The sequence below is a fragment of the Phasianus colchicus genome, chromosome 1 (genome assembly GCF_987193195.1).
Source record: "Phasianus colchicus chromosome 1, bPhaCol1.hap1.1, whole genome shotgun sequence".
Classification (NCBI taxonomy): Eukaryota; Metazoa; Chordata; class Aves; order Galliformes; family Phasianidae; genus Phasianus; species Phasianus colchicus.
In genome coordinates this window covers 69,483,634-69,511,002 of record NC_143436.1, presented here as the reverse complement: position 1 = coordinate 69,511,002, position 27,369 = coordinate 69,483,634, and the positions used below count along the sequence as shown (strand labels likewise).

The 27,369-nt window shown below is 40.0% G+C and overlaps 2 protein-coding genes across 5 annotated transcripts in view; both read left to right on the top strand.

Annotated features, from left to right (window-relative positions):
• The window catches only part of TTLL1 (TTL family tubulin polyglutamylase complex subunit L1), a 31,984-nt gene extending 14,243 nt beyond the window's left edge, over positions 1-17,741 (top strand). For all 4 annotated transcript variants that reach the window (XM_090146927.1, XM_090146925.1, XM_031597207.2 and 1 more), the window contains 6 exons: positions 600-734; positions 902-1,010; positions 3,762-3,905; positions 5,647-5,733; positions 6,761-6,924; positions 8,219-17,741. In XM_090146927.1, coding sequence (XP_090003053.1) covers positions 600-734; positions 902-1,010; positions 3,762-3,905; positions 5,647-5,733; positions 6,761-6,924; positions 8,219-8,348 — 769 coding nt within the window. In that variant the 3' untranslated portion in view covers positions 8,349-17,741. The remainder of the gene's footprint in view (positions 1-599; positions 735-901; positions 1,011-3,761; positions 3,906-5,646; positions 5,734-6,760; positions 6,925-8,218) is intronic.
• A 133-nt stretch (positions 17,742-17,874) lies between these two features.
• The window catches only part of PACSIN2 (protein kinase C and casein kinase substrate in neurons 2), a 62,231-nt gene continuing 52,736 nt past the window's right edge, over positions 17,875-27,369 (top strand). The window contains exon 1 of the mRNA XM_031597204.2: positions 17,875-17,992. The gene's annotated coding sequence lies outside the window, so the exon portion shown is untranslated. The remainder of the gene's footprint in view (positions 17,993-27,369) is intronic.

Sequence of the window (27,369 nt, the reverse complement as noted above, 5' to 3'; positions counted from 1 at the left end):
AGGAGTATACCTCATGTTGGTGTCCTGCTTTCAAATGGACTTAATGGTGTAGCAACCTATGCTTTTCTCTGACTAAAAAGTGTTCTGATCACAAAACTAATGCTAATTTTTTCCCGTTACAAGTTGACTGGCTAAATACCCCTCGAGACTTTTTTTTCTGTTTATCTTGGAATCTGAAGAATGTCACAGTCTGAAAGCCAGCTTTTCACAGTGGTTTGCCTTGGCAAACCAAGCATAAATACAAACATTCTAGGAATATAAGGCTCTAAATAACGAAGGTAATGTAATACATGCTCCTTGCTTGTCTGTACTGTGACAAGCTCTAGATATTCTCAAAGGAAAAGACTGGTGTGTATAACTGCTTTCTGAGTGGCTCAGTTAGCTGCCCTGCCACCTTCAAAACTGAGTTTTAATGATTAATTAATATTGGTCTTTAAGTTCGTATTTTAGACTTGCCCTTTTTTTTTTTTTTTTTGTACATAATGCCTGCTGCCAAGTGTGTTATTGTTAACCAGTATAACTTTATACATTGTTTTGTCAGTAAGATGCAAGATGTCTGTTAATTCAAAACTTACAGACTGCTTGCTTATGTGTTTCAGGTTTGTATCTCAGTCTTCCAAAGAAGCCTATGTGATTTCTCTCTATATCAATAATCCATTACTGATTGGGGGAAAGAAGTTTGACCTTCGTCTGTATGTTTTGGTATCTACGTATCGCCCACTGAGATGTTACATGTAAGACTGTGTATAGATGTGTTTCATTGCAAGAGAACATTTAATGTAGTCAAAATAATGTTGCCAGTGTTGCATAAAGAAGTTTAATGTGTATGCATATCCTAGGATGATCTTTTCCTTACTTTTTACTGGGATTTAACATACATTAATGACTTTTTGCATTTAAGGTATAAACTTGGATTTTGCCGATTTTGCACAGTAAAATATACACCAAGTACAAGTGAACTGGATAACATGTTTGTACATCTTACAAATGTTGCCATTCAGAAACATGGGGTAAGTGTACCAAGTTCTTAGGTGCTATTCTCTTACAAGACTGATTTTCTTAAGCTGTTCAAAAAAAATTGGAATAAGAAAGCTCTATTTGTCATATTCTTTATCATCTTGCAATTAAAATGTCTCAGCTTGACCTTAAAAATAAGTTTTAGAAGACTGCAGATAAAATGTATGCAAGATAAGGAACTGCAAGTTCTGTAATTGACTGTGATGCCTTCAGTCTTGACTTGCAGTAGTTGAAAGCAATTTCTTTCCAAGTCTCCTGTCATTTAAATGCTAATGTACTCATTTAGCAATTGGTTCTGTGAGCAGTGGAATTAATGAAGCCTGGTTCCCGTGGATCTGCATTTTATAATGGCACTTGAATATCTCCTTCCTGATCTTCCCTTCCCTTTTTCTTGGCCATGAAGTTAATTCAGCTTTCCTCTTTTCCAGCACTTATTTATCACAGTGGCTTCCAGCATTTTCCTACGTTTCCACCCTCTTTCTTCTCTGTGTAACAAAGGGAATGTACGTTTGTGGGCTTGTGATAAATGTTCGCTTCCTGGCCAGCTAGTGGCTTCCTCTGGAAAGTGTAGAGATAGAATTCTGCCTGCACAACTGTTCCGTCCTCTAATTTGCTGTTGATGTTCTTAAAACGAATGTGTGGAAACCTGATAGCTTTGACAGCATTCCCCTCTGTCCAAATAAGCTGATATTTCCCAGTAGGAGGAAAGGCAAGTGGGTTAGAGGTGACATTAACAGTTGGATGTGTAGTATCACTGCCTGAGCCTTATTTCTTCAGGGAATCCACTTGATGATGATTATTGACCTGTTTACATTTTAGCAGATGACTGTGATTTATAAAACATGCCTCTGCTACAGGAATTTAAACTATTGTTTCACTTCCTAATCTTGTGAGTTTCATTTTTTTAAGAGCACTGAAAATATGTATGTATCCATAAATGTTTGTGTATACACACGCATGTGCATTCACAAAACAAACATGCCTTGTCTGTTATTGCTTTGTAAGATGTGCAGCACAGCAGAGCTGTTTTTTATCTGGATATTCCTGTAATAAAAATTTCAACTGTGAATGTCACTTATGATGGTAATCATAAACCAGAGTAAGTGTGAAAATATGGGGTTTCTTTTTTTTTTTTAGTACTACAAATATTTTCTTGCCTGGGTGCTGATTTGTGAATTGCTTTTGAGATGTTATGATTTGAAAGGGCACACTGAGAATTAGTTGTAGTGAAAGTAGATCCCATACAACATAGAGTGTAAGTCATGGTTTTGGTGCCAGCAGCAGAGAAGAGATGAGGCATATGGTACGCTGCCTGTCCTGTTATCATTCAGCCTTTCGTCTTCCATTTAAAACTTGTCTGCAACTTTGGAGGCAGCTGTACAGTTTAGAATAACCTAATTTGAACTGTCAAGTGATTTATCAAAATTATGATAAGGTCTGGAAAATCTTTTAGGTTCTAGCCATTCAACTCTACCCTAAACTCTGCGTGAACTCTGGAGTTCCACTGTGTCTGTACCACACAAGCTCATGGGAAAGCATCAACAAATTGAAAAGCTTATAATGTTGTATCAGGGAGAGGGAAAGGTTAAAGAAAAGAAAGGAGGATTAAATGTGCCCATTGTAATGTTTCTGCTAGAAAATATAATTGTACTTAGTTGTTCACTGTGTGTGTAATGCAAGCAAAGCAAAAGTGATTCTTCTACTTCATTGTTTTTAGTTAGTAATATGCCATGTTGCCTGCAATATTCTTCTTTGTTTTGGTATTTTTGTCTACACAGCTGTGATTGTGCACAGCTCTGTCCGTTTGCAATCTATTTTGATTTTGAGTACTTATTTTGAAATGCAAAGAGGGTTGAAAAGTTGATCTCTGTCCCCTTTCTGGAATCTGTGATCTTAAGACACTTTTTCCATGGAACGAGTCCTGAGAGCCATGTTTCAGATCTTTATTTGTCTATCAAATTTACTGTGGGGGGAAGTTGTAGGAAACAAACAAAAACCTCTAAAAATTGATGAGAGGTTTCTTTGACCTTATTTTGGAGGATGAAAGGTTTGATTCTTCTGACAACTTATCCTACTGTAGGCATTCCGTGTTTTATGATTTAGCAGGTATAGAGTCATTAACTCTTAGAAACACTCTGAGGAGAATGTTCAAAAAGGGACAAAATGTTTGTCCTGTGAGCTATTTGAGAAATGAGGGTGTCTTTCCATCAGTAAAAATACCTTCACCTTGCTTTTGCCTTTCCATTTAAAGAGAATATATTGCAGGGCATTGATTGCCTCTGAAAAGACAAATATAAAGTAACCTCCTTTTTTCCCCTATTCTGTTTCAGTAGTACTTAATGTGTTTTCTACCTTAAATACTGAATTACCTAAGAAAACAATATTTAAAGGTAATTCAGGTGTTATTTCAATGTCTTCATGATTGCAGCTGTTGTCAGTTGCACCATTAAGAGTATATAATAGTTGTCTATTTCCTGAAAAGACAAGTCCTTTAAGTTGAGATTTATTGTTTGATTTGTGCTGTGTCATATAATGCTTGCAGCTGTAATACAAATGGTCATTTGTGTAGAGGGCAGTTTAAAGCAGAAGACTTCATAAATATGTAAAACAGTAAAAACATTTGCTAAGTTCATTTTTAAGGCAATATTTGCATGCAGGTAGAAGTGGGCTCTTTATGTGAATGGAACAAAACTGCTGAGCAACTTCAGAATCTTAAAGACTGACTTAATTCCTTGACTCTCCAGGATGATTACAATCATATCCATGGAGGCAAGTGGACAGTGAGTAACTTGCGCCTGTATCTAGAAAGCACCCGTGGAAAGGAAGTTACAAACAAATTATTTGATGAAATTCACTGGATAATCGTGCAGTCGCTGAAGGCTGTCGCGGTGAGTACTGTGCCTAGAATGCTGTTGGTGACAACATCATGGCTGCAGGATTTTCGTAACAGTGAAAGTGAGTTTGCCACCAAAAAACCCTGAAATTTATTTCCTGCTTTTTGAGTGACAACACTGATGCCAATTTCTGCAATTCAGTGATCTGCTGATTTGTCTGAGCTGAGTGAATTTGAATCTTGTGTGGGTGAGCATGCTGAAGAGCTGAATGAATCTGTCTCCTTGAGGGTCCTTTGAACTAATTAATATCACTAGGTACAGCCCTTGTGAATAGTATTGAGATCTACCAAGGCCGTGATGTCATTTCAGCAATAATGTGTCAAATTAAAAATAGCTATGGAGAACAACTTATTGCACAAAATGTTGAAGGGTATTAGCTTAGCAGATTTGCATAGCTTATTTTCAGCTCTGCTATACGGGTCATGTAGTTATCCATGAAATGTTATCTTTTTTTTTTTCTTTATAATAGTTTTCTGCTTGAGTGACTTTCTAGCTTGGATCATATCCCATGATTATGTTAAAGAGCAGGTACCATGCCATGGGTCAGCATGGGTAACGGAAGAGTTTTCTGCTGCCAAGAACGGCCTGTTCTCAAGTGCGTGGTCTTGTCATCTCTCTTGGGCTGGTCCTGGCACCATTTCGAGATGAATCAGCTCATTCTTCCAAATGAAAATTACTTATTTTATTGATGGGTTAGTATTCTGCTACTGTAATAAGCTGAATCACCTGACTGAAGGATCAGATGGATGCCAGAAGCAGCACAAGAAAGAGGGACAAGGTCGTGAAGCTAGGATCAATGGGAGGTGGGAAAGCATGGCTCAGCTCGGCCTCTGCTATGCAATCACTTTTAAAACCAGATATGAGAGGAAAAGGGATTTAATCCAATTGTTAGCAGAAGCTTAGGAGAAAAAGTTTTGAGAAAATAGAGGACAAAATGTTTTGATCAACTTCAGTACTTCTCTGTCTGTCAGAGAATGGCAAATGTAACGAGAGATGCTCATTCCTCCTTTCCCTCTTTCACTCCCTAAGGAACTGAAAAGCTTTCATTATTAGTCTAGGGGAAACCATCTCGCTAACCTGTTACAAAGGTTTCTTTAAAAGATCTGATGAGATTTATATAAAAGTCCTGGCATGCATGCTGTAAATCCTTCGCAGAGGCTGGAAAACTGACTCTCCAGAGAGTGTGCTTCTAAGCACAACTTGATCCTTGGTCTCTGTTGGCTTTCAAGATCACAGATGACTTGAACTAACTGTAGATTTAAAAAGTGTCTGGTAATTGTTTGACCTCAAATTTCTGCAACGAAGGAAATGTCCATGAATAAGTCTTCTATCTCTGAAGCATAAATCATTCATGATTATGTGAAGCTCTGTTATGTACATTTTAAAATGTCCTGATTTCTCTGGGTATGTGCAGGCTGTAAATATTCTTACTACTTCTGCAAAATATGAGAACGCTTTTATTTTAAAACTGGAAACATGATAGAATACTAATGCAATTTGGTACTTGGCATTAATGCAGTCATTAATATTGAAATATTTACCAAGAGCTTGAGGAGAAAAAGAGTCCTGAAATTATTTTTAAGTTTACACTAGAGTAATGTTAGCATATGTATTTTAGTGTTATGTTAGCTTATGTTGTAAATGATTTGTAATCACATGACTTCCAGCCAAGAAAGTGTGTAATCAGGTTACTTAGGAAGTTGTCGGTTTTAACATATACTTTTGTCTTTTCTAGCCTGTAATGAATAATGATAAACACTGCTTTGAGTGCTATGGATATGACATTATCATTGATGACAAGCTTAAGCCGTGGCTAATTGAGGTAAAGTCACACAAAATACAGAAATAACTTCCCACTGATTTTCTTTCACAATATAAAACCAAGTAGATTTACATGTAGTCGTTTCTGTTTTGAAGCTTTGTCTTTTATTCCTCCAGTAAGTGGATTAGGCAAAACATTAGAAAGTAAAATAGACCTTGTGATGACCAAGCTAGCATGTGCTTTTTAAAATTTTGATTTCTTTTGTCTTTTTGTTTGTGGCTTTCAGTTTTGTCTTCTAAATCCATGCATCCATGTAATTAGACTTCAGAGGCCACCTGAATGTTAGCAGTCCTGTTAGATACTCTATGAGTAGCTAGAAAAAGATAACTCCATGGGGAGTAACACTTAAAATAATTGGGATGTTTGGAAGGCTTCTTTTGTAAAAAGAATTTAGTATATCAAATTTGGATCTGTATGTTCAGTGTAAATTCTATCTAAACATCTTTTTTCTCAATCTTATTGAAGTGGAAGATCAAAGCTGTTTATTGTTGTGGTACTGTTTCCCCATAACAAATGTGGAATGCAAGAGATACGTTAAACTAACCCCAGCTTTAGCCCTCACTAAAAAAAATAATATGCAATTGAGTGTTTTGAATAGAGACATGGAGCATATGTGTTTCTTCAGCTCACAATTCAAAAGGGAAAAACTTGAATTAAGAACATGAATAAAAGCTATTTAACTAGAAGAAACCAACAGATTCCTTTGTGTAACAAACATTGGAGTGAACCAGGCACTGAAATTTATGGTTTTGGTATCCATAGAAGCTTAGAAAACTAAACAAAAATGTCTGGCTTTTCTGCTTGACCCTGGGTAACTTAAAGAAAAATCTTCAGGCTGACGCTGCAGACACTTCAGTTTTAAGTTTAAGAAAAAAAAATTCCAATGGGGGATTCCTTTCAACATCTGAGGAAGTGAAAGATGTGCTTTGAGACGCTGATTCTTGATTGCTCAAATAATACATAGTCATCACACATGCTGTTTAGAGAACTATACCACTCATAAAAAATGATTCTTTTTTTTTTGTAGGTTAATGCTTCCCCTTCTCTTACTTCCAGTACTGCTAATGATCGCATCTTGAAGTACAATCTCATTAATGACACACTTAACATTGCTGTGCCTAATGGGGAAATTCCAGACTGTAAATGGAATAAATCTCCACCTAAAGAGGTTCTTGGCAATTATGAAGTCTTGTAAGTTTTAGTATTGTTTTGTATAACTGCAAATGTTTTTCAGTCATCTCACTTCTTTTAATGTGTAACGTAGACCAAAGCGATAAGGCAAACTTTATTCTCCCATGTAGAACAGACACAAGGATACCACTTCATTTTTTGAGGCTGTATTAGCAGCTTTGGAGGTGGGAGTGTGTCCTTTGCTTTCTCAGGGAATCTTATTTGTCTGATAAACCCTTGCGTGTACTGAGCTTCCAGCAGCTTCTGCATGTGTAGCAGTCTTAATTGTATTAAGTGCAATATATAGACTGTAGTTAAACATACAAAACTTGCATCAAATAGTTATTACCCTTACATTCACAAAATTGATGGTATTTGAGTCTTGTAGATCTTAGATGTAATAATAATAATAATGTAGTACCAGATAATTTTTAATTACCAAATTCAGTATTATTAAAGGGAAAATCAACAGGCATTTTTACATTGAAGTATCTGAAGTATTAGTCTAGGATTGATCTCATGCAGAGGAACACTGTTGTCGTGACCATATTGATTACAGTTTCACATACTTACTGAGAAAAGGCTCAGTTAGGTTCTCAAACCCTAATGGTGCAGCTGTTTAGTATATAAAGAATGTGGTTATGTACATAGCCCAGTATTTTATGCCAATCTTACACTCTTTCTAGATATTAGTAAAGACAATTAAATATGTTGGCTGGATTATAAATTAATTTTTAATGTATTTGCAGCTACCATGTAACATTCTTGTACAAGAGTATAACTAATCATATATTATGAATGCTCTACAAAATATTGTAGTATTATCTTTTGATAATCATACATAAGCATCTGTAGTCAATGTCTGTTTCTAATTTGCACAGCAACTGAGAAGTAAGTATATACTGAGGTTATCTGAGACTCTAATGGGCTTAGATATTTAAAGAACTACTTGCCACTGTGGTTAAGTGTTACAAAATGCACGTCATCAAATGCATTTGGTTAAGCACACTGTTGTTTGTTCAGCTCATTTTTTTCCTACTCACTCAGTGTTGCAACAATGGAGTTTTCTAACACTGCAGTTAGCAATCCCCTGCTTGAAGCAATAGCTTAAGATTGGATTAAAGTGCCAGCACTCTGATGTTCCTGCTCTGCTGTGTAAGAGCAATATTGAGAAGGGCAGAAGTAGACATGAAATTTCACAAGCATGAAATTTCACAAACTCTGTAATTGAACCAAAGCTACCAAGCAGTCTGTCTCTTACAAAAACTAGCTGAGGATGTTTCAGTTGGTCTGTATTGTCTTCTGTCTTCTTTAGATATGATGAGGAGATGGCGCAAAGCGATGGTTCTGATCGTGACTTGCGAAGTCGTTCTGGGCAATCCACTGGAACAAAAGGAAATCGTGGGAGAGATTCAGGAAAGCCTGTACTAACCACCTGGAAATAGTGATTAAGCAGAACAGCTGCTGAGTTGGTAGGACAGCATCATGAAAAAATGAGTTCATGAACAGATTTCTCTATTTTGCCGTGTTGTATGAGGGAAACAATCAAAGAAAACAATACAGCCTTTGAAAATAAGTGAAATGAGCACTCCAAAACCAGGATCTTTATAATACATGCACTGACTTGCCAATTATAATAATTATACACATGCGTGTGTAAATATATTTAAAATGTATAATTTATGTAATTAATTTAATACAAGAATATTTAAGCTTGTAGTTCTCTGAAAGCAACAAATTTTTAGAAGCATCTCTGTTCAGACTGTTGGAGAAGCCAGTAATTATCATGAGGTTTCTTTATAAAGATGACTTTTAAGAATACATGTTCTGATATACAGAGCAACAAGTCTTCTATAATTTATTTTCGCAAGTAGCTTGTGTCTGCATTCTTATAATAAAAGAGATACAAATAATGGGAAAGAGTGGTAGTGATGAGCATCGATATTGTCTCAATGGTGGTTCAGCTTCTTGCTAGGAAAAAAAAAACAACTAACAAGAGAAAACAGCAGGGTATGGAGGTGAGATTACTGTCAATTAAAGCAGCCTAGGTACTTGAAAAGTAAATCTTTACATGCAGGGTTTTTTGTTTGTTTGTTTTTGGTGTTTTTGTTTTGTTTTTTTGTTCTGCCTTTAGATATTTTTGAGGTGATAATTCTTTAAAAGTAGAGAGTTTCATGTAAACAGGGGATGTTTCAGGTAGTATGTTGATGCATTATCGGGCTAGCCATTAGTTTTTATTGCAAGGTAATTTGTCTTTGGAAAATAAGACAGAACATCTAACACTGTAATAAATCTCACTGCTTGAGAATGGCTGTAAATTGGCTGTAAATCTTTACTTGCACTAGAATTTCTTCATGTATCTACACATGTAAGTACTTCTGTGTCTTTCTGTATATTTTGTATGTACTGCCCCAAAAATATTGTTGCATGTGATAAACTATTTCTAGCTCTGATATCAAGAGTTGTGATGATTAGATACCAAAATGTATAGAGCAAAAGTTAAAAATAGGTATTTTGGTCTTCTAACAGCATAGTATATGAAATAACTAGTTGGGTCCATCAGTGGCTACTTTCACTCTCATTTCCTCCAGTTGTTGAGCTGTTACTTATAATAATGTCTGGATGTGCAGTTCTGATAATCTTTTCTCATCATTTTTCTCTCTTCTCATTCCCCTCCCCCTTTATTTTTTTTTTCTTTGATGGTGAAGTGTTATGGACAGAAAGACAAAAGGAGGCTTAAAGTTACAAATATCCATGCACCTGTAATAAATTCTAATCTGGATATCACTAATGCAGCAATACTCAATTTCTGTCTGTCACAGCAGGGTGCTTTTCACCTTTCTGTGGCAGGGCTGCGTAAGTGCCTGCATTGTAAACTTAGGCTCTCCCGATGCCCTTAGACATGATCTGGGATTCATCCTTGCAAAAAAGAATGAAATACATGGACTAAATTGGTCACTCCAAGAATAATTTTTGTCTTTATTAATCTTGACTATTTCTTTGAAATAAAGACCAGAATATAGCTGACTGCCTGGTCATTAGACTTAATGAATCTTCTCACTGGCCTTTACAAAAGCATATTCAACTTGACGCATGAAGTAAGTTAAAATTATTGCATGGCAGTGAAGCTCTTCTAAATCCCAGGTCTCATAGCTGTTAGATTTGGTGTGTTTCATTCTTTAATTCTTGAACCTGAGTTTTTTGCTTCAGTACTTGAACCTTGGCAGGTAAGCCACTCATAAGTAGATGTACAGTCAGATATTGTGTTGTGTTAATGACATGATACTTAGACATTTCCTGCTTTTGCCCAAATTGTCTGTTACTACAAAGCATGTAACAAGTTGACAACCTTATGAAATAATAGGCTGTAGAATTCTGTAGTATGGTTGTATTTCTTACAGGTAATGGAACAGGGATGCTTGGATAGAAGGAAAACAGCTTTCTCTCACTTTAATTTTCACTGCTTTTAACTCATTTCTCTAATAGCCTGTGCAAAGGATGTTACTGTGGTCTTGTTATAACAGCAGTGCTTGCAAGTGAGGCTACAATAGAATGATTATTCTTCCCCTTTATCTTTTTCCTGTTTGTGCAGCCTACACTGGTGGGGCTCTATAGGGAAGAGGTATATTGAAAAATGCTGATTCTGCTGAAAAAGTCAACTGTACTATAGCTTTTTAAGTGTGCAGAAGCATTATATACTAAGCTAGCTGCAGGACTTGCAGTCTGCCTTTTGGGAAAAAGCTTAGCATGAAAGTAAGAACAAGTCCAGGTTATTGGCATTTATTGGTGTAGAAGGCTTTAGAGAACTGTGTACTTGTGATTTCACAGTGAACCAAAACTGGTTATAATTTTAAAATAATGTTGTTCTTCCAAACTCATGTGTATGTGGTACTCTGTGTTGGCAGTAGTGGTGTCATTGCAACTAGCTGATGAGTTGAATCATGGCCTCGAGAACAGGCATTGGCAAGACATACCGAATAGGTACTTAATATTTTACTGATATTGAATATTCTCATTTAATTGATAGAAGGTTTCTAATGGCTTGGAAAGAGCCAACTCATTTGAGCTTGCATTTTAATTAATCAGTATAATAGCGAATTCCTTTCAGTCCTGACTTCAGAGCAATCATTATCATATTGAAGTCTTACTACTGCTTTCAGAAAATAAGGATTTCTATCTCGCTTCTATTTCATTCACACATTTCAAGAGCAGTACTTTATACAGACAATATTTTTGCAGCAGAGCTATCGATTTGGAACTGGCAAATGCTTCTCTCTTGCCACTTGGAGTAGTGGGAAAGCAGATTTCAAATACCTTATGTGAGGATGAAATGTCTGTTAGATATTTCAAAGATTATCATCACTATCTCAATATCAAAACAGTAACGTTACTAATCGGAGAGGGAAAAAACAACAGTTCTGATATGAAACTTTCACTATGTAGTAATAAAAAACTAGAATATAAATTTCAAATATTGATATAGCATTTTACACAGTTGTATCTTTAACCAATATTGGTAATTTATACTGCAGACACAAACATGGTTTTGATAACGCAGCGTTCTTTAAAGAGCAAGAAGTCAAAGAGACTGCAGACATAGTGACCCTCTCTTCCTGATCTCACCCCATTCTCTTTTTAAACACAATGGACTAGTGATTAGAAATAGCAGGCTCTTTTCCAACAGGCTTTTTGCAGAGGTTGAAGTTCGAAGACTTAACTATGTTATCACTTTTAATACATTGAAAAAACTGGGTATGCAAAAGAAGTCTTAGGGAACAAGACTGAAATGACGTTAAATAGATGATTAATAGTGCCTTTCTCATTATCAGTAGCAAGCGAGCAAAAAAACAACTGGAAGCAAGCTGGAAGTCTTCCTTTTTTATAAAGAAGTTGAAGTCTCCTCCTATAGATAAGTAGAATGTTCTTCTGAAAATAAAAAGTAGGAACCTACATTATGTAATATCTATTTTCCTCTGAACGATTGGTTGAAAAATACATTGCTTCTTCATTGGAATTTGAGTAAGGAAAGAAATGTTTTCTGTGGTAGCTGAGAGTTTGCTCTGTGCATGAAACAACTTGTCTGCATGCTATGAGACGAGGGGATGAGAAGGAAGCAAAAGCAGTCATAGCTTTCAGGGATAGAAGGGTAGTGAACACCGTGCCATGAGATGTTTGTGCGTGGCCTAAAAAGATAAAGGTGAAATTTTCCTTTTGGTGAGAAGGAGAAACCAGAAAGGAAAATTTTATCTCATATTCAAGATTTTGTTGCTGAACATTTCTCTCCAGTGCTCCTTAACGAAATCTACTGCAATAGCAGGGCAGAAATAATGCTACAAAGTGGTGTGTGAACTGATAACAGCCTATGTGTAGCATCTGTCAGTTGAAACTGAGGTCATTAGTCAGATGTGTAAGCCACATGTAGAATGTCTACTATAGGATTTGAAGGGAGTTAAGTAAAGTTTAAGGTAAGGTGTGATGTTAACATGTGTGTTACGAGATGTTAAATGTTGTGTAGATACCTTCATTTGAATGTAAGGAGGCTCTTTTTGCTGGAGTCTAAATTTCCAAAAGAGAAAAGGCTGTTTTACCTCTGTTTGGTGGGGATTAAATGGGTTTAATGGGTTCTGAGCAACTAACCTTGGCCCTAGGCCAATCATATTCAATGCACATTTGACTTTAAGATAAAGAAATTGTTTTGGGTCTCATTGGAGCAAAATAAATGAGAAATAAAAGTCCTCCAAAGTTCTCACTTTGCCTAACATACTAACTGGCTGGGCAAAGCTACAATAAATGTGCTTCTAAGTCTTGCAGTTCATATGTTTAAGTGATCTCTGGTATAACGGCAGTATTGTATGAAGAATTAAATAGACCAGCTCTAAACAACTATGGGAGTTGTTATAATGACATCAGTGTAGAAGGAGCTTATTGCTGGAGTTGAATACTGGGGTTTGCTTCCCGGGCACTAACCTTTCTCCCTATTAATTCTTTGACATGGACGGCATTAATAAGATTCCCACAGAATAGCTTCTTTATGTGGTTTTAGGAACTTAACTAGAATAGAAGAAACAGTATTATCCCTAAAGCTATTTTGTTGCTGTTGGCTTTACAATAGGACTTCTGCCTAAAATGTCCCTGTCCGGATTCGCTTCCTGCTGTAAATGCAGCAAAACAATAGATGTTTCACAGAAGATATATAGTGCTGCACTTCAGCAGGAGAATGTGTCAGGCAGAGCTCATTTATCTGTCATCAAGGAAGGAGCTTTATTCTGTCAGTATAAACTGATGCTGTGTCCAAAGTAGTTACTGTTCAGTTTATGTATGTGCAACTATAACCAGAAGGTAACTTTCATTCTGTGCCTGCCTTATTAAAATAGCTCACTCAATCCCTCAGTTCAGTGGGAAGCACGCTGTGCCATCTGGTATGTGGGTATCACAATATAACACTACTGTCCACAGCTAGCTCTGCTAACCTCTAGCGTTCCTTAACAAAGAAATAACTTTGTTCCTGTATTTCTTGCAGCAAATAAACGTGTAGAGCCGAGAAAAGCTGACTTTGGTCATAATTTTGGTAAAATTCTTGATTATTAAGAGGAAATAGGAAGATAAATGGCTGTCTTGGAAAGAGTGTTTGTTTTTACTGAATAGTAGGAAGTTGCTTGTGCTAGACTTTTGGCTGTTGATTTTTTTTTAAATTATTTAATACTTTCTAAAAATATTTTTAAAAATTTGCTGTCAGAGCTTAGGCGAGCTTCAAGAAACTCACCAAACTTGGAGTAGTCCACAGGCAGGTCTTTTCCAATTGTTTTGATAACATAGTGGGATCCCCTATCATTGACAGAGTCCTCTATGCTTTTAATTAATCACAAATTTTGTACCTCCTGAAAAGCATATCATTCACACTTGAGGTAATCATTGGCAACTGTTGTGAAATAGAAAAGTTAGGACAGTATGAAACTGGTTAAAGAAATGAATGTGGAAAGCAAGGAGATAATAAAGGATGTTTCAAATGAGCTTTTCTTCTGTGAGACGATTTGTATTTGATGAAAACTGGGCAGTTAAACAGTAAAATTAATTAATTGAGTGGAATTAAATTTAATATTCTGAAATTCCATGACATTGATTGGCATATATAACCATTAATGGGAGTACATTTGGAATCAAAATATGGTTCAGGGTTTAATTTAGGTTTTAAACTGTAAACATGTAACACTTGGGATTTTTTTAGCTAGAAATAAAAATGCCGAAGAGAATGCCAAAATGTTACAGTGAGAGCCAAGAAAGAGCAATCAAATTTGCTCTGAGGGAATCTAAGAGAAAAATGTTAGTACTTAAAAGGATACATGAAATTTCTGAGGACAGCAGAGGACACAAAAAGCATATTTAAAAATAGACTGTGTTAAAAATAAAAATAACCGTGGGATACTCATCTAAAAGAAGGGAGGATTATTTATTTATTTATCTATTTATTTATTTATGTACTTATTTATTTTCAGAAAACTTCCTGTCCTGTCCCTTGCGGTCAAAACTGCATGCCCACCAGTAGGGCTATGTAAACTGTTAGCCTTTCTTCTAAGATAGAGGGTGGAGACAGTCTTTCTCAGGAAGTCACAAACTGAAAGCATCCAAAGAACAACTTAATTTTAATATTTATGGAAAAAAAAATTTGAAAATGCTAAAATCAAGATGAATAATATCATGTTAAAAGTATGATTCACGGTATCATTAAGTTATTTATGGCATCATCATAGTGTCATCATGCTGGGAGGTTGCATGACTGGTGGTAGATATAATTAGACCGTTAATCTGGTTTAATTCACTTCAAGAAAGTAAATAATGATTGACTATTCATAAAGATAAAATGTAAATTATAAATTGGAAAAACAGTAGTTCACCAACCACTGAGATATTTTCCTCCAAGCAGTTTTTTAAGTGCATGTATGCAGTGCATGTGGCCTCGAGCCTGTATGTATGTATGTATGTATACATGCATTAAACTGTACTACCATCAGAAATGAATCAAATCGAGCAGCAATGTGTGTATTAATTCTAGTGCAGACAATTTCTGCCTTCAGGTATGGAGGTAACATGTAACACTTGGGAAGATCAATAACATTGATCCAAAATGTAGACTATGACAACTTTGATAATATTTTGTTAACTGTTTCAAATGATACACTTGGAAAAGGGGTAATAATTTTACAGTTAAAAATTGTATTCTTAAAGTTGTCGTTATTTTCTTATTTGGTTCCAAAAGTGTCTAAGCAATTTTTTCAACTGAATGTAAAAAGCATGGGAAATGTTTTGTACCCAGAGGACAGTATTCAGCTGCTTGAAAATGGTTTTCCCTAAAGTGGTGCCTCAAGGATCCTTCAAATCTTAAATGTTCAAGCAAATTATCTTTTGGTGAATATTCTTTTTCTAATTAATCTGCTTTTACTTTTTGTCTTTAAAACGATAATTTTATAGAATTTATAAAGATGCTTAACTGAAAAGTTATTTCTCAAGCTGTATTAAAGTCTGAATCCTGCTAGTAAATGCTTTGTATGTTATTCATTTCTGTTCACCCTCCGTTCCTTAGGAAGGCAGAATCAGTGCAAATCCCGTGTGAAGATGAATCCCAAAATAGCTGTTGCCTTTGCAGTGCGACTGAGGGCTATATTTGTTATAACTATATATGTGTATGTATGTATATAGATAGTATGTCTGTATATAGATATGTATACAAATATGTACATATATATGTGCATATGTTTATATGCGTATTTATACATAAGTGAAATGTATAAGGCTGCAGGGTGACCTCATTGCAGTCTTTCAGTATATAAAGGGAGCCTATAAACAGGATGGGAGATACTCTTTGAAATGGGTAGATAACAGCAGGACAAGGGGAAAAGGTTTTAAGTTGAAGGAGGGAAGATTTAGGTTGGATGTCAGGGGGAAATTCTTTACAGAGAGAGTGGTGAGGTGCTGGAACAGGCTGCCCAGAGAGGCTGTAGATGCCCCATCCCTGGAGGTGTTCAAGGCCAGATTGGATGGGGCCCTGGGCAGCCTGGTCTAGTAATAAATGGGGAGGTTGGTGGCCCTGCATGTGGCAGGAGGGTTGGAGATTCATGATCCTTGAAGTCCCTTCCAACCTGGGCCGTTCTCTGATTCTGTGTGATTTTATAAGCAAGGCTGAGGAAACTCATGCATGTACACACAACTTGAAGACAAAGGATCTGTTTTCCTTATTTCTGATTTCTTGCTGCCAGACTAAGGGCCTGAATATCTACACTTGTGGAATTTAATTGCTGACTCCACACTCGTCTAAAATATGCTGATTGTTCACAGCTGGTAGCATGCATGTGATTGGCAGTGGCTTCCTGCACAGCAAAGTGAGCTTAGGGTACGAGTCAGTATCCAATCACTTGTATGTGGAGCAGAGTTTTTCCTATCTTCCACCAGTTCCAGGCTGAATTTCTATCCTCTGACAAAGTGGAATGCCCTTTCATCACACCATGAACTTGGTTGTGCCAAAGAAGGAGCTATGACTTACCCTGAATTCCTGTTCCCTTAAACCGTTGAACAAGTTTGAGCATTATTTCACCATACAAATAGATGAATGACTGTTTTGATGTTGAGGCTGAATAAAGTCTAAGTGTTCTGGAAGGGGAGGGCTTCCAGCTTTGACAATGCTTTAGGCAAAACGGAAGCTTGGTTCGTATCTGTGCAGAAAGAGGGGTATTTATGATTGTATGTATTGGTTGTAATCTCCTGCAAGGAGAGCTGGTTTATGCAAAACTCCCTCTCATGTTTAATGAGAAAGATTGTGCAAAAAAACATGGATAGGTCTGTTGGCAGAAAGTAGAGAGGAAACAAGACTGAATTTCAAGATACCTTCCCACCAACCTGAAATGTTAACTTTCAACATAGGACAGAGAATAAGGGGAGATTTAGGAGGGGAGAAAAAAATCACGTTTGAAAGCTTAACAGCCTGACCAAAGCTCACGGTATCGCTAGCTGCCACTCAAACCAAGCTATTGAGGACAGGTAAACCTTACCCCAACGCTGTGCTCACACACTCCTACCGGGCTAATCGAAATTCCCTAAATTCCTACAAGTCCTTAAGTTAATGAGTCATCCGCTTAGTGAAAGAATAGATGAAGCCTTGGCGTTCGGGCCGGTGCGCGCAGCCTAGCGTGCGACGGGCGGTCAGGAGGACGATAGCAGTGTCAGGGCTGCAGCGCAGCTCTGCCCGCTGACCCGGAGCGCACGCCGTCCCCAAGCGGGCCGCCCCGGGACGGCGGGGAGCCAGAGCGGCACCGGGAAGGGCCGACGGGAGGCAAACCCTGAAGCTGCCAGGGAACGAAGGGACGAAACAAGGTTACCGCGACGGCATCCGCCTGGAACCTGAACTAATCCCGTCTAAAACAAATAGCCTAGCAGATAGGCGAGGGCCGAATATCAGATCTCCCCGAGATAGCGCTCAGGTGCGGCGCGGCCCTGCGTGCCTCGGCCACATCAGCGCTACGGCAGAGGCTGCCCTGCCCTTGGCCAACTCGGGCTGGCGCTCCGCGGTCCCCCCGAGCAGGTCGGGAGCCGGGCAGCAAAGCCACCGCCTGTGCCGCACGGCGGTGCCAGCGGGCACCGCGTTCCTCAGGGAGCCCGCCCTGGGAGAGGGAGGGAAAGCGAAGCCTTCATCGCTCCCGGGCGTTAAAACCTCCCAGCCGCTCTCCGACCGCTGCCCCGCGACATCCCTGCGGCGCGGGGCGCTAACGGTCGTGGGCGTCCACCGGGGTGCGCGCCCCAATGCCCCCCCACCCCGCTCCCTCCGCCGCCTTTTCCAGTCAGCGACAAGGAAGAGGCATTAATTGGCAGCTGCGGAGAGCCAATGGGCGGCGGCGAGGCGGGAACCTGCTCTCCGCCCTCGCCCAATCGGAAGGCGGCTGGGCGTGGGCCAATCGGAGGGGCGGCGGGCGGCAGTTGGTGCGGCCGGAGCGGCGCGGCCGGAGCGCAGGGCGGTTGCTCGCTCTCGTCGGCGCTCCGCGCAATCTCCTTCGCTGCCGGCGGACATCGCGGCCGGCGGCTCGCGGCGCTACGGGGGCTCCAGGTGAGGGCGGAGCCGCCGTTTGGGGCCGCGGCCGAGGGGAGCTGCGCGAGGAGGAGGCTGGGGTTCAGAGCCTCGCGGGGGAGGGGCGGGCGGGGGGTGGTTGGGGCAGCCCGGCGCTCCGTGCTCCGCGGCGGCCGAGGGCGGATGGCGGGCCGGGGCTCGGCGCTCGGCGCTCCCGGGCGAAAGAGGCGGGGCGGGCAGGGTGACAGTTGGGCAGAGCCGCGATGCCGGCGCCGGCCGCGGCGGGGAAGGTGAAGCTCTCCTTGCACGGCGCCTGGCGGGGAAGGGCAGGGCCGGGGCTCGCGGGGAGTGACGACAGCGGCTGGGGAGGCTCCGCTCGTGGCGGAGGGAAGGGCTGGCTGCGCGGGGGAGTTCGGTGGCCCGTCGGGCGCGGGGCTGGCGGCTGCGGGACGGGAGCGGGTGGAGGAGGGCCGGGGGGGAGGCTGGCGTTTGTCCCCGTGCCGTGCCGTGCTGGTGGCGGGTGAGGATAGCGACCCGGTGGGAAGAAGCCTTTCCGCGGGGGAATGCGAGGTTTTAAACTGCTCGCAGCTTCCCGAGCGCAGTAACGGCCCGTATACGTCGGGCTTCTCGGGCTTGCCGTCTCCGCCTTCTCTGTTGGCTTTTCCTTTTTCTGTCACGTGGGAAGAATCGCGTCTTCACCCCGAATGAGACATCCGTGCAGAGACAGAAGCCGCTTTATGGGCACCGAGCTACCTGGCCAGAGCAGCGCCGGGTATCCGCAGCCTCTGTCTGCGTGCTGCATCCGCCGTGCCCGGCCCGGCTGCTTGGCTGCCTCGGGCCGGCGTGACTCACAGGCTCCCGGCCACAGCCCTCTGGGGCTGCTGCTCTGCCCCGCCGGCAGGGGAAGCCGGAAAGGTGTGAGGGACGTTTGCTGACCTTTGTCGAAGGGATAAAAACGAGCTTTAGGATCTGCTGTTTTCTGCATCCTCGCAACAGTCCTTCTGAAAGTTTGCTGTATGTAATGAGTGTGTTTATGCCGCTTGCTACAAGGGGGAGCTTCTTCCTTTTGCTCGTTTAGGTTTAATACCAGGTATTTTTTTTCAGATCTTCTATAAAGGCAAGGCTTTCCCACTGCTTTGAGAAGGTAAAACCCTTAGCAGTGTGTTGTTACAGTAGTCCTAGTGAAGGCTGCATTATGTAAGCAGCTGGATCTTCATTCTCATTTTACCACAACAAAAAGATCATTCTCTTTATGTCCGTGATGAGACTGGTATAAAAACATTGCCTTCTGTAGGGGGTGGGAAGGCACCTCTTTGCTTTATGGTGAAAGGTAGCTAAAAAGGTAGCTTTGACCTCATTGTAGCATTTCAATACCTAAAGGGAGCCTACAGAGGGGAGGAAATCAACTCTTTGAAAGGGTAGATAACAGCAGGAGGAGGGGAAATGGTTTTAAGTTGAGGGAGGAGAGATTGAGGTTGGATGTCGGGGGAAATTCTTTACGGAGAGAGTGGTGAGGTGCTGGAACAGGCTGCCCAGAGAGGCTGTGGATGCCCCGTCCCTGGAGGTGTTCAAGGCCAGGTTGGATGGGGCCCTGGGCAGCCTGGTCTAGTATTAAATGGGGAGGTTGGTGGCCCTGCGTGTGGCAGGGGGGTTGGAGCTTCATGATCCTTGAGGTCCCTTCCAACCTTGGCCATTCTGTGATTCTGTAAAACTGTTTGCTGATTCTATTTCGGGCAGGCAAAGCTTCCTAATTGTGTTTTCAGCAATGAAGGTCATTAGCACCCTGGGTAACGTGCTTGCTGTTTCATACCTGTACTTGCCTGAAATTACATATTGTCAGACTTGCAATTTGCCTTCAATGATAATAGTTATGTTCTGCCAATTATGACTGAATCAGCTTTAACAGCAGCATGTATTAACACACAGGGCATGTCTAATTAGCACAATTCAACATCATTTTGGAGATCTCTGCGCGTTCTATACTGTGGCTCAGTTATGGTAAACATGAGAGGAGTGCAGGTGCTGCCTTGTTCTCTGTGGTGTTCAGCTTAACATGGCTGCTCCAAATTCCCCTTGTTGTGTAGTTTATAGTTCTAGAGTTACTTTCTTTGGCTTGGGGTCTGCATGCTGTGCAGTGCCATGCTAGAATAAACATTAAAACTGCCCCTGGGGGTTAAACTGCATACCGCACATCGAGCAACGTCTTCCATAAAAGGAATATACATGGCACAGTTGTACATAGTGATGAAATAGTTTATTAATGATTGACAAACAAAACTATTTAGTTTAGAAAAAGATTTTTCTCTCTTTTTTTCCCCTTTCTTTAAAAAGAGCGTGCAGCAAGTGGATGAGGTAGTTAATATTGAGCTGACAGATGGCATTTGTGATTGATGGTCTTGATGTTGGCTGTATGCATCTTTATGGATGATCTGAAGTGTTCTTTTGGAAAAAAAAAAATAATCTCTTACTGGCTTATGAGATAGTTTCCATATTGCACAAGTCAGCTGCGTAGCAAAAACTTCATTTTACTTTGTTAGGCCTGATGTGGTTAGACATGAGAAGTGTTCTCATGTTGTCCAGCGTATGGGTTCCATTTCTTACTCTGGAGCTGACCAAGCTGCTTCCTTAAAGGTATCTTTGTGTTAATTCTTTGCTTCCCTGGTTGTGATTAAAATGGGTCTAAAGGTTATTATGGCTTACATTGGTAGCCTGTAAAGGCAGAACGTGAGGCTTCTCTGCTTGTTGCAGCAATGGCAGAGGATAAAATGCTCAGCCATGCTGCTAGGCAAGAATTCTGTGCTTCTATGAATCTGTAGGATTGATACAAGTTAGCTTCTGTGGCAGTGCATGCCTTTCTCAAGGTAGGAGCAGCACGTCCCGAGAATCATAGAATGGCCTGGGTTGAAAAGGACCACAATGACCATCTAGTTTCAACCCCCTGCTATGTGCAGGGTCGCCAACCAGCAGACCAGGCTGCCCAGAGCCACATCCAGCCTGGCCTTGAATGCCTCCAGGGATGGGGCATCCACAACCTCCTTGGGCAACCTGTTCCAGTGTGTCAGCACCCTCTGAGTGAAAAACTTCCTCCTTTATATCTAACCAGAACCTCCCCTTTCTCAGTTTAAAACCATTCCCCCTTGTCCTATCACTATCCACCTTCGTAAACAGCTGTTCCCCAAACCCTATCCCAGGGTTGGTTCCCAGTCTGCAGTCATAATCATGAATGACCGTCATCCCTTTGTGTGCCATTCTGTCAAAGTGCGTTGCTTGGGGAGAGCAGTCAACATTTCTCTGGTGGTGTTGGTCTGGGATCTGCCTTGGTGTGTGCTCTGTGGAGTGTGAGTGATTCTGCTTGAGCTGTTGTGAAGTGGTGTGTATTGCTGGAGTCCTGTGAGTCTTACTGCACAGGATATGTCAATATTTGAGAAGGTACCCAACCCCAATTAGCAAATAGCTAGCATGAGTCTTGTGAGCGGCACAGTAATGAGTTCTGAAGAAGAAATAAAATCACACATATGCAAAAAAGAAGCAACAACCCAAAACAAAAACCCCAAACTAAAAAAAAAAAAGCCTGTAAGTAGATAGGGTTTGCTTCTTAAAATATGCAAATATTTAAAAGCAGTCCTGGCTTACACAGCGTACTGTAAATATTTTGACAGAGTTGGAAACCTGTGTCTTGGAGTGTTTGGTTTTGGGCCAGTGCATGTTGTTAACTTCTTTTTTTTACTCTGCTTTAAGTTAGGAATTCCAAGGCACCTACAGACTAAAAACCTTAGACAAGCTTCTTTGCCTCTTATCATGTGCTCTAGTCTAGTCACTGATAAACTTGACTACAGTAAAACAACACAAATGGAGAGTGTAAGAGCAGTCTGTCAAGTCATATTAATAAATATGTTTCAAACAGTTTTGCTGAAACTGCAAAGGGTGTTTTTTGTTATCTCAGCCATCTTAAACATGCAAAATAAACTGTGTTGCTATTCTTGGGGCATCTATAAAGTTTATCCCTGTATATCTTAAATATCTTGTCATTGTGATTTCAGTATCACGCAGTTGTGATTTCCTTGCAAACTGGTAGGTTCTGATTAGGAAGTTATGAGTTATTTAATAATACTAAAACTGAGTGAATGTGGTGTTGCTTTGATCTTCATTGTGAAGTATTTTTCTGCAGAAGCATGATACTCTGTCTCATTAAAGTGGTTGTCAGGAGTAATGTAAGTAGGACTTTCAAATCTGTTTTTTTATTTTTTTTTAAAGTATGTCAACAAATGAATCTTTTCTGCATATCAGACTGATACCTTGCTGTCTGGTGGTTGTAACAACAAAAGATATGAGCTAGCAGAGTTCTCAGAGCTAGCATCTCAACCTCTGCTTTTGGAACATAGCCAGCGTGTCTGGTTTTTAGAAACAACATCCAGTTTACGCATAAATTCTTTCTTAGCATAGTAATAGTAGACGAGCACTGAAATAAGAATTGAATTAAGAATTTGGTTTGTACTTAATAGAACTTCATTGCATTTCCGAGCTTGTTATTGTATTTCTGACTTCATGGGTAAAAACAAAAGGGGATGAGAGGGAAATCCCAAATGCGTCAGCCTTAATTGGTAATGTGAAGTACAGATTTCAGTAAAGGATCTGCTATGAGTCAGAAGACAAATGAACACCTCTTTAGTTTTACTTATGCCTCTGATCCTCTCCCTGAGTAGAGGTTTTCTTGGCACCTTCACAGATGCTGCTGGATGGACCTGCTGAATGGAGAAGCAGTTTTCTTCTTCACAGAAATAATAAATCTATAACAAGTTAAGAATTCTCTTAATATATCTACATATTTAGTGAGGATATACGATTATGCAACATTGACTTGCAGATATGCTTACTTTCACATTTGCTAACCGACGTTTTAAAAAGTGTTTTCCCTAAACTTTTAATGTTTTCTCTCTCCTATAACAGTTACAGATAAAAGCTTCAAAACTTCTGGTTGTTTTCCAGAGATAATGTAGACAATCTAAGCTATCTAATGTCTGATCAGTATACAGCTGTGCTTAATTTAAAGGAACCCCTGCACGGCTCGGAGAAGCTCCCTGCTGAACTTGACTGAGTGGAATTTTTCCTGAACCCTCGCTGGATTGAGGTGGCAGTTCCATTCCAAAGTATGAGCACCCTGGTTTACCTGTGAAAACTGAAGTTGGAAAACCACTTGCTTTAAAGAAGCTTTCTTTAATTTTTGCTTGTTAGGAGAGATCTTCGATATAAAGAATGCTGTTGGACATGTGTCATTCAGCTACAGTGAGAAATAAATCAAGTGATTAGCTGTTTCTCTTCTGGGCAATTAAATTTCTTAGAAACTCTCATGCCTGCAACTGGGAGTGTTGCCATCTCTTTGATTATTTATTTGTATTGGCCCTCTGTTATGGTAGGCCACTAGCATTTCCACTGGCTTACACGAAGTTGAGTATATTTTACTGCCATCGTGCTTTCCACAAGCAGGTTTTCTGCACCCCCAGGGAACTTTTAGAGCTGTGAGTCATTCTTGCTTTGTCTTTTGTAAAGACTATTTCAGCTGAGAGTAGGAACAACCGGCCTGCGTGGATTAAGTGTGATCAACCAGTAACCTATGGTTCAGGGGTGCCACTTTCCAAAAGCAACTTTTGTGCTCTTAGTCCTTAATGAAAGGACTTGGTTCTGTTCTGTTACTGCACCACTGGCGACCTAACAATGGCTGTGATGCCAGTTGTGCTACATCAGAAATTATACCTTTTGATATAGTAGATGTTAATGATCGTGTTTGGAGGTATGGGCCTGTGCACACATGCGCATCCCCGTGTACGTGAACACGTGTAATGAGATATCAGTCACTTGGGAAGGAATGCCTCCTATTTATTTCCATGGAAACTACATCAGATACAGAGAGCACAATAACGCTATTTGGTAGAGCAAATTTTCAGCTATAAAACATTGCTTTTTCAACATAATCACCATTATTAGTTGATTCATGCAAGTGAGCTGATCGAGATGCTCTTCATTTTGTGGTGTGACAGCTGTGCGCGGCCATCTGGAACATGACTTGTCTTTCCCATTGCTGTCACCACTGCTGAAATGCACACCCACTGCCTCACTGTGCTCACAGCCACTGTTTGGTTTCCATAAATGTTCACCAAGCATCAATGAGTGTCAGTGGTTGCCATTTTTTCTTCATTCAGTGACACCCTTTTGCTTCGTTTGCACTTCCATGTCAGACGCCATTTTGTCAGACTGCCCCTTTGCTGCCACCTGTCACACAGCAACAAAACGTAATGGAATATTCGTGGGCCAACATCATAAAATAGGAGGTGTTACTTCTGGAACAGCTCTTGTACATCTCATATTATCTACAGAATAGATATCTATCTGCAACTTTAGAATGAATTTCCTTTCCTTCAGTGTTTCCTCCTCATCCTTTTGAGGATGGCTTTATTGAGCAAGCACTTCAGAACCTCTGGGTCACAACGTTGACATTCTGTAGAAATCTAATGAGATGATCTTTCATATAAACACCACAGCTGTTATCCTGTTGTCTGTAGCTACTTTTTCTTCTCGCTGTGGCTTTTGGTACAGCATTACAAAACCATGGTGATTCTCTGGTAGTCTCATTTTATCAGATTGCCAATTTTGACTCTTCTCAGTTGATGCTGGAAGCAATCTGATTCAACTAAGGTTTGTTGTGTAAGCAGTCAGTTCTTCAGCTCTGTTTTTCTTCTGCAAGGCAGCACATAAAGAATTCCTTCATGTTGGATGCAATGTGCTTTTTGAGATGAGGCATTGTCACCTGGAACGTATGTAAATTCTAAGCAAGTTGTAGGGTTGGGAACGTGGGACACCAAGGGAACAAAGGACCTCATGGTAGTGCAGCATGTCCCTTTGCATGGTGGTAGACTCGTTCCTTTAAGCATAGTGAGTAACTTGTATAAAGTTAAGCTGTAAAGTGAATGTTAGGCATAACCAATTTTTCGTATGTTTTTATATTTTTTTGTATGCCAAAGGTGGTCAGGATGTAATAAAAAAAAAAAAGGAAAAGAGTCTTCGTAAGTACAACAGTATAGCTCATCACAGGGAGCTGAAGCTGTGCTGCATGAGCTGCAGTGACACAGCTAAGATTGAACACTTACCTAGAGGCTGTAACCTTGAGCTATTTATAGGTAAGGAAATTGAAGATTCTTTTAAACTTATGCTTCTTGATCATCACAGTCATAGAATGGCCTGGGTTGAAGAGGACCACAATGACCATCCAGTTTCAACTCCTCCTGCTACGTGCAGGATCACCAACCAGCAGACCAGGCTGCCCAGAGCCACATCCAGCCTGGCCTTGAATGCCTCCAGGGATGGGGCATCCATAGCCTCCTTGGGCAACCTGTTCCAGTGCGTCACCACCTTCTGTGTGAAAAACTTCCTCCTAATATCTAACCCAAACCTCCCCTTTCTCAGTTTAAGACCATTCCCCCTGGTCTATCACTGTCCTCATAAACAGCTGTTCATCTTCCCTTATACGCTCCCCTCAAGTACTGGAGGGCTGCAGTGAGGTCTCCCCAGAGCCTTCTCTTCTGCAAGCTAAACAAGCCCAGTTCCCTCAACCTTTCTTCATAGGAGAGGTGCTCCAGCCCTCTGATCATCTTAGTTGCCCTCCTCTGGACCCACTCCAAGAGCTCCACATTGATGTTTTAACCAATTTTAAATGCATAGCCAAATAGGTATTACGAATTCAGGATCATTTGAAAAGTATATTTGAAGGCGAGCTTGCTTTTTCTGGAAATTTGGCTTCAAATGTTTTGTTTTAGCATACCTGCTGTAGGCATCCTCCTGCCTTGAGTAGGGGGGTGAACCAGATTACCTCCAGCTGTCCCTTCCCACCTCAGCTCTTCAGTGATTCTGTGATTTTTTGTTTTTTCAAGTGAAAGGGCAAGAAGGTGAAATTGAAATCCTTTTTGAAGTGAAACACTTTCTAAGTACAAAGAGCAAAAAGTCTTCACTTTTTCAGTTCTAAAATATTCAGCTGTGAGTAACTTCAAAGGAATGTAAATTTGTAACACTGATATATAGTCTTATGTAATCAAATTCTTTATTGCTTTATTAAATAATGCTATGAAAAAAGTGAGTACTGAATAATTTTTGTAAATTCCTAGTATAAGGTTTAAGCTGATACGTTAATAATTTATTATGAATCCAGTTTTGAAGAACTAGCTTTCTAGTCTGAATTCTATCTCCATATTTAATTTTCAAAATTGAATTATTCTTATGGAAAGAATCAAGTGTTTTTGAAACAGTTTTTTAGAAATGTCAGGGAAAATGTAGGTGCACTCAAAACCCCATCAGATCTCTTATTTCCTAGATTGGAAAAATTGTTTCCCTGCCATATTGTGGTCTCCACAATTTTTTTTTTTTCCCTTGCACAAAAAGTGATTGAGTGGAATTCATTGGATCCTTCTGTTACCTTTGTTCTGTGATACTGCCCCATCTGTTTTCTTAGCTATTCCCAGCAATGTTCTGTTCTACATAATGAGTTTTGTTTTGTGTTGTTTAAGGAAAACAACAACAAATGCACAGATTGGCAATTGGAGAATATTTTTCTGAGAAAGCAGAGTGAACAGTGTTGCAAAACACCTTGTTCCTTTCTTTGTTCAATTGTGCTCTACGCTGTGAAAGATGAAAGTTCATTCAGCAGATATCATGAAAGTCTTGCCTGTTCATTGTTATTTGTTTCTTAAGCACAGGAGACAAAGGACAGTCAGTCTTATTTTAAAGGATCTGTATGTGAATCTTAAAATCGTTTAGAATTTGGCTAATAAATCCCTTGGATAAAGTAGCATATGAGCAGCTGCTTCTGCTTAAGCAGTGATATTCCAGTATTGGAGAACAATGTGTATCTAGTCTGTATCTAATTACTGTATTTTTAGCAGTTGGTTTAGATCAGGCTATTGCGTAGTTTCTAGTTGTATTCACGTCGTATGAGTTGTATGAGTATCACGAGTAAAATCTGTGGAGTGCAATTTCAATGGCTGTTGAGTCAGGAACAGCTCTGGTACAGTAACTGATATACTTAGATTTATAAAACAAATCTTTTGTTATGAATTGATTTTTTTTTTTTCAGCGTAAGACGACCCATAGCTTCTTTGTTATTGACTTTGATCAGCCTATTAAAATAGGGAACAGTCTCACTTTCTATAAGGGTAGAGTTTAGTGGCTTTCTCTTAACCAGCCCTGTAGAAAAATGAAAACTGCAGCTGGAGGTCTGTTAGCCTTTTCTGCCCTCTTTCTTGTAAATGAAGCTGCATGGGAGATAATTTGCTTCTACGTGTTAATAGGTATTGTAGAAACACTTTGTGTAATCACAGACTGTGCTAAATTTAGCATGCGATGTCTACCAATTTATTGCTCAAAACAGGTAC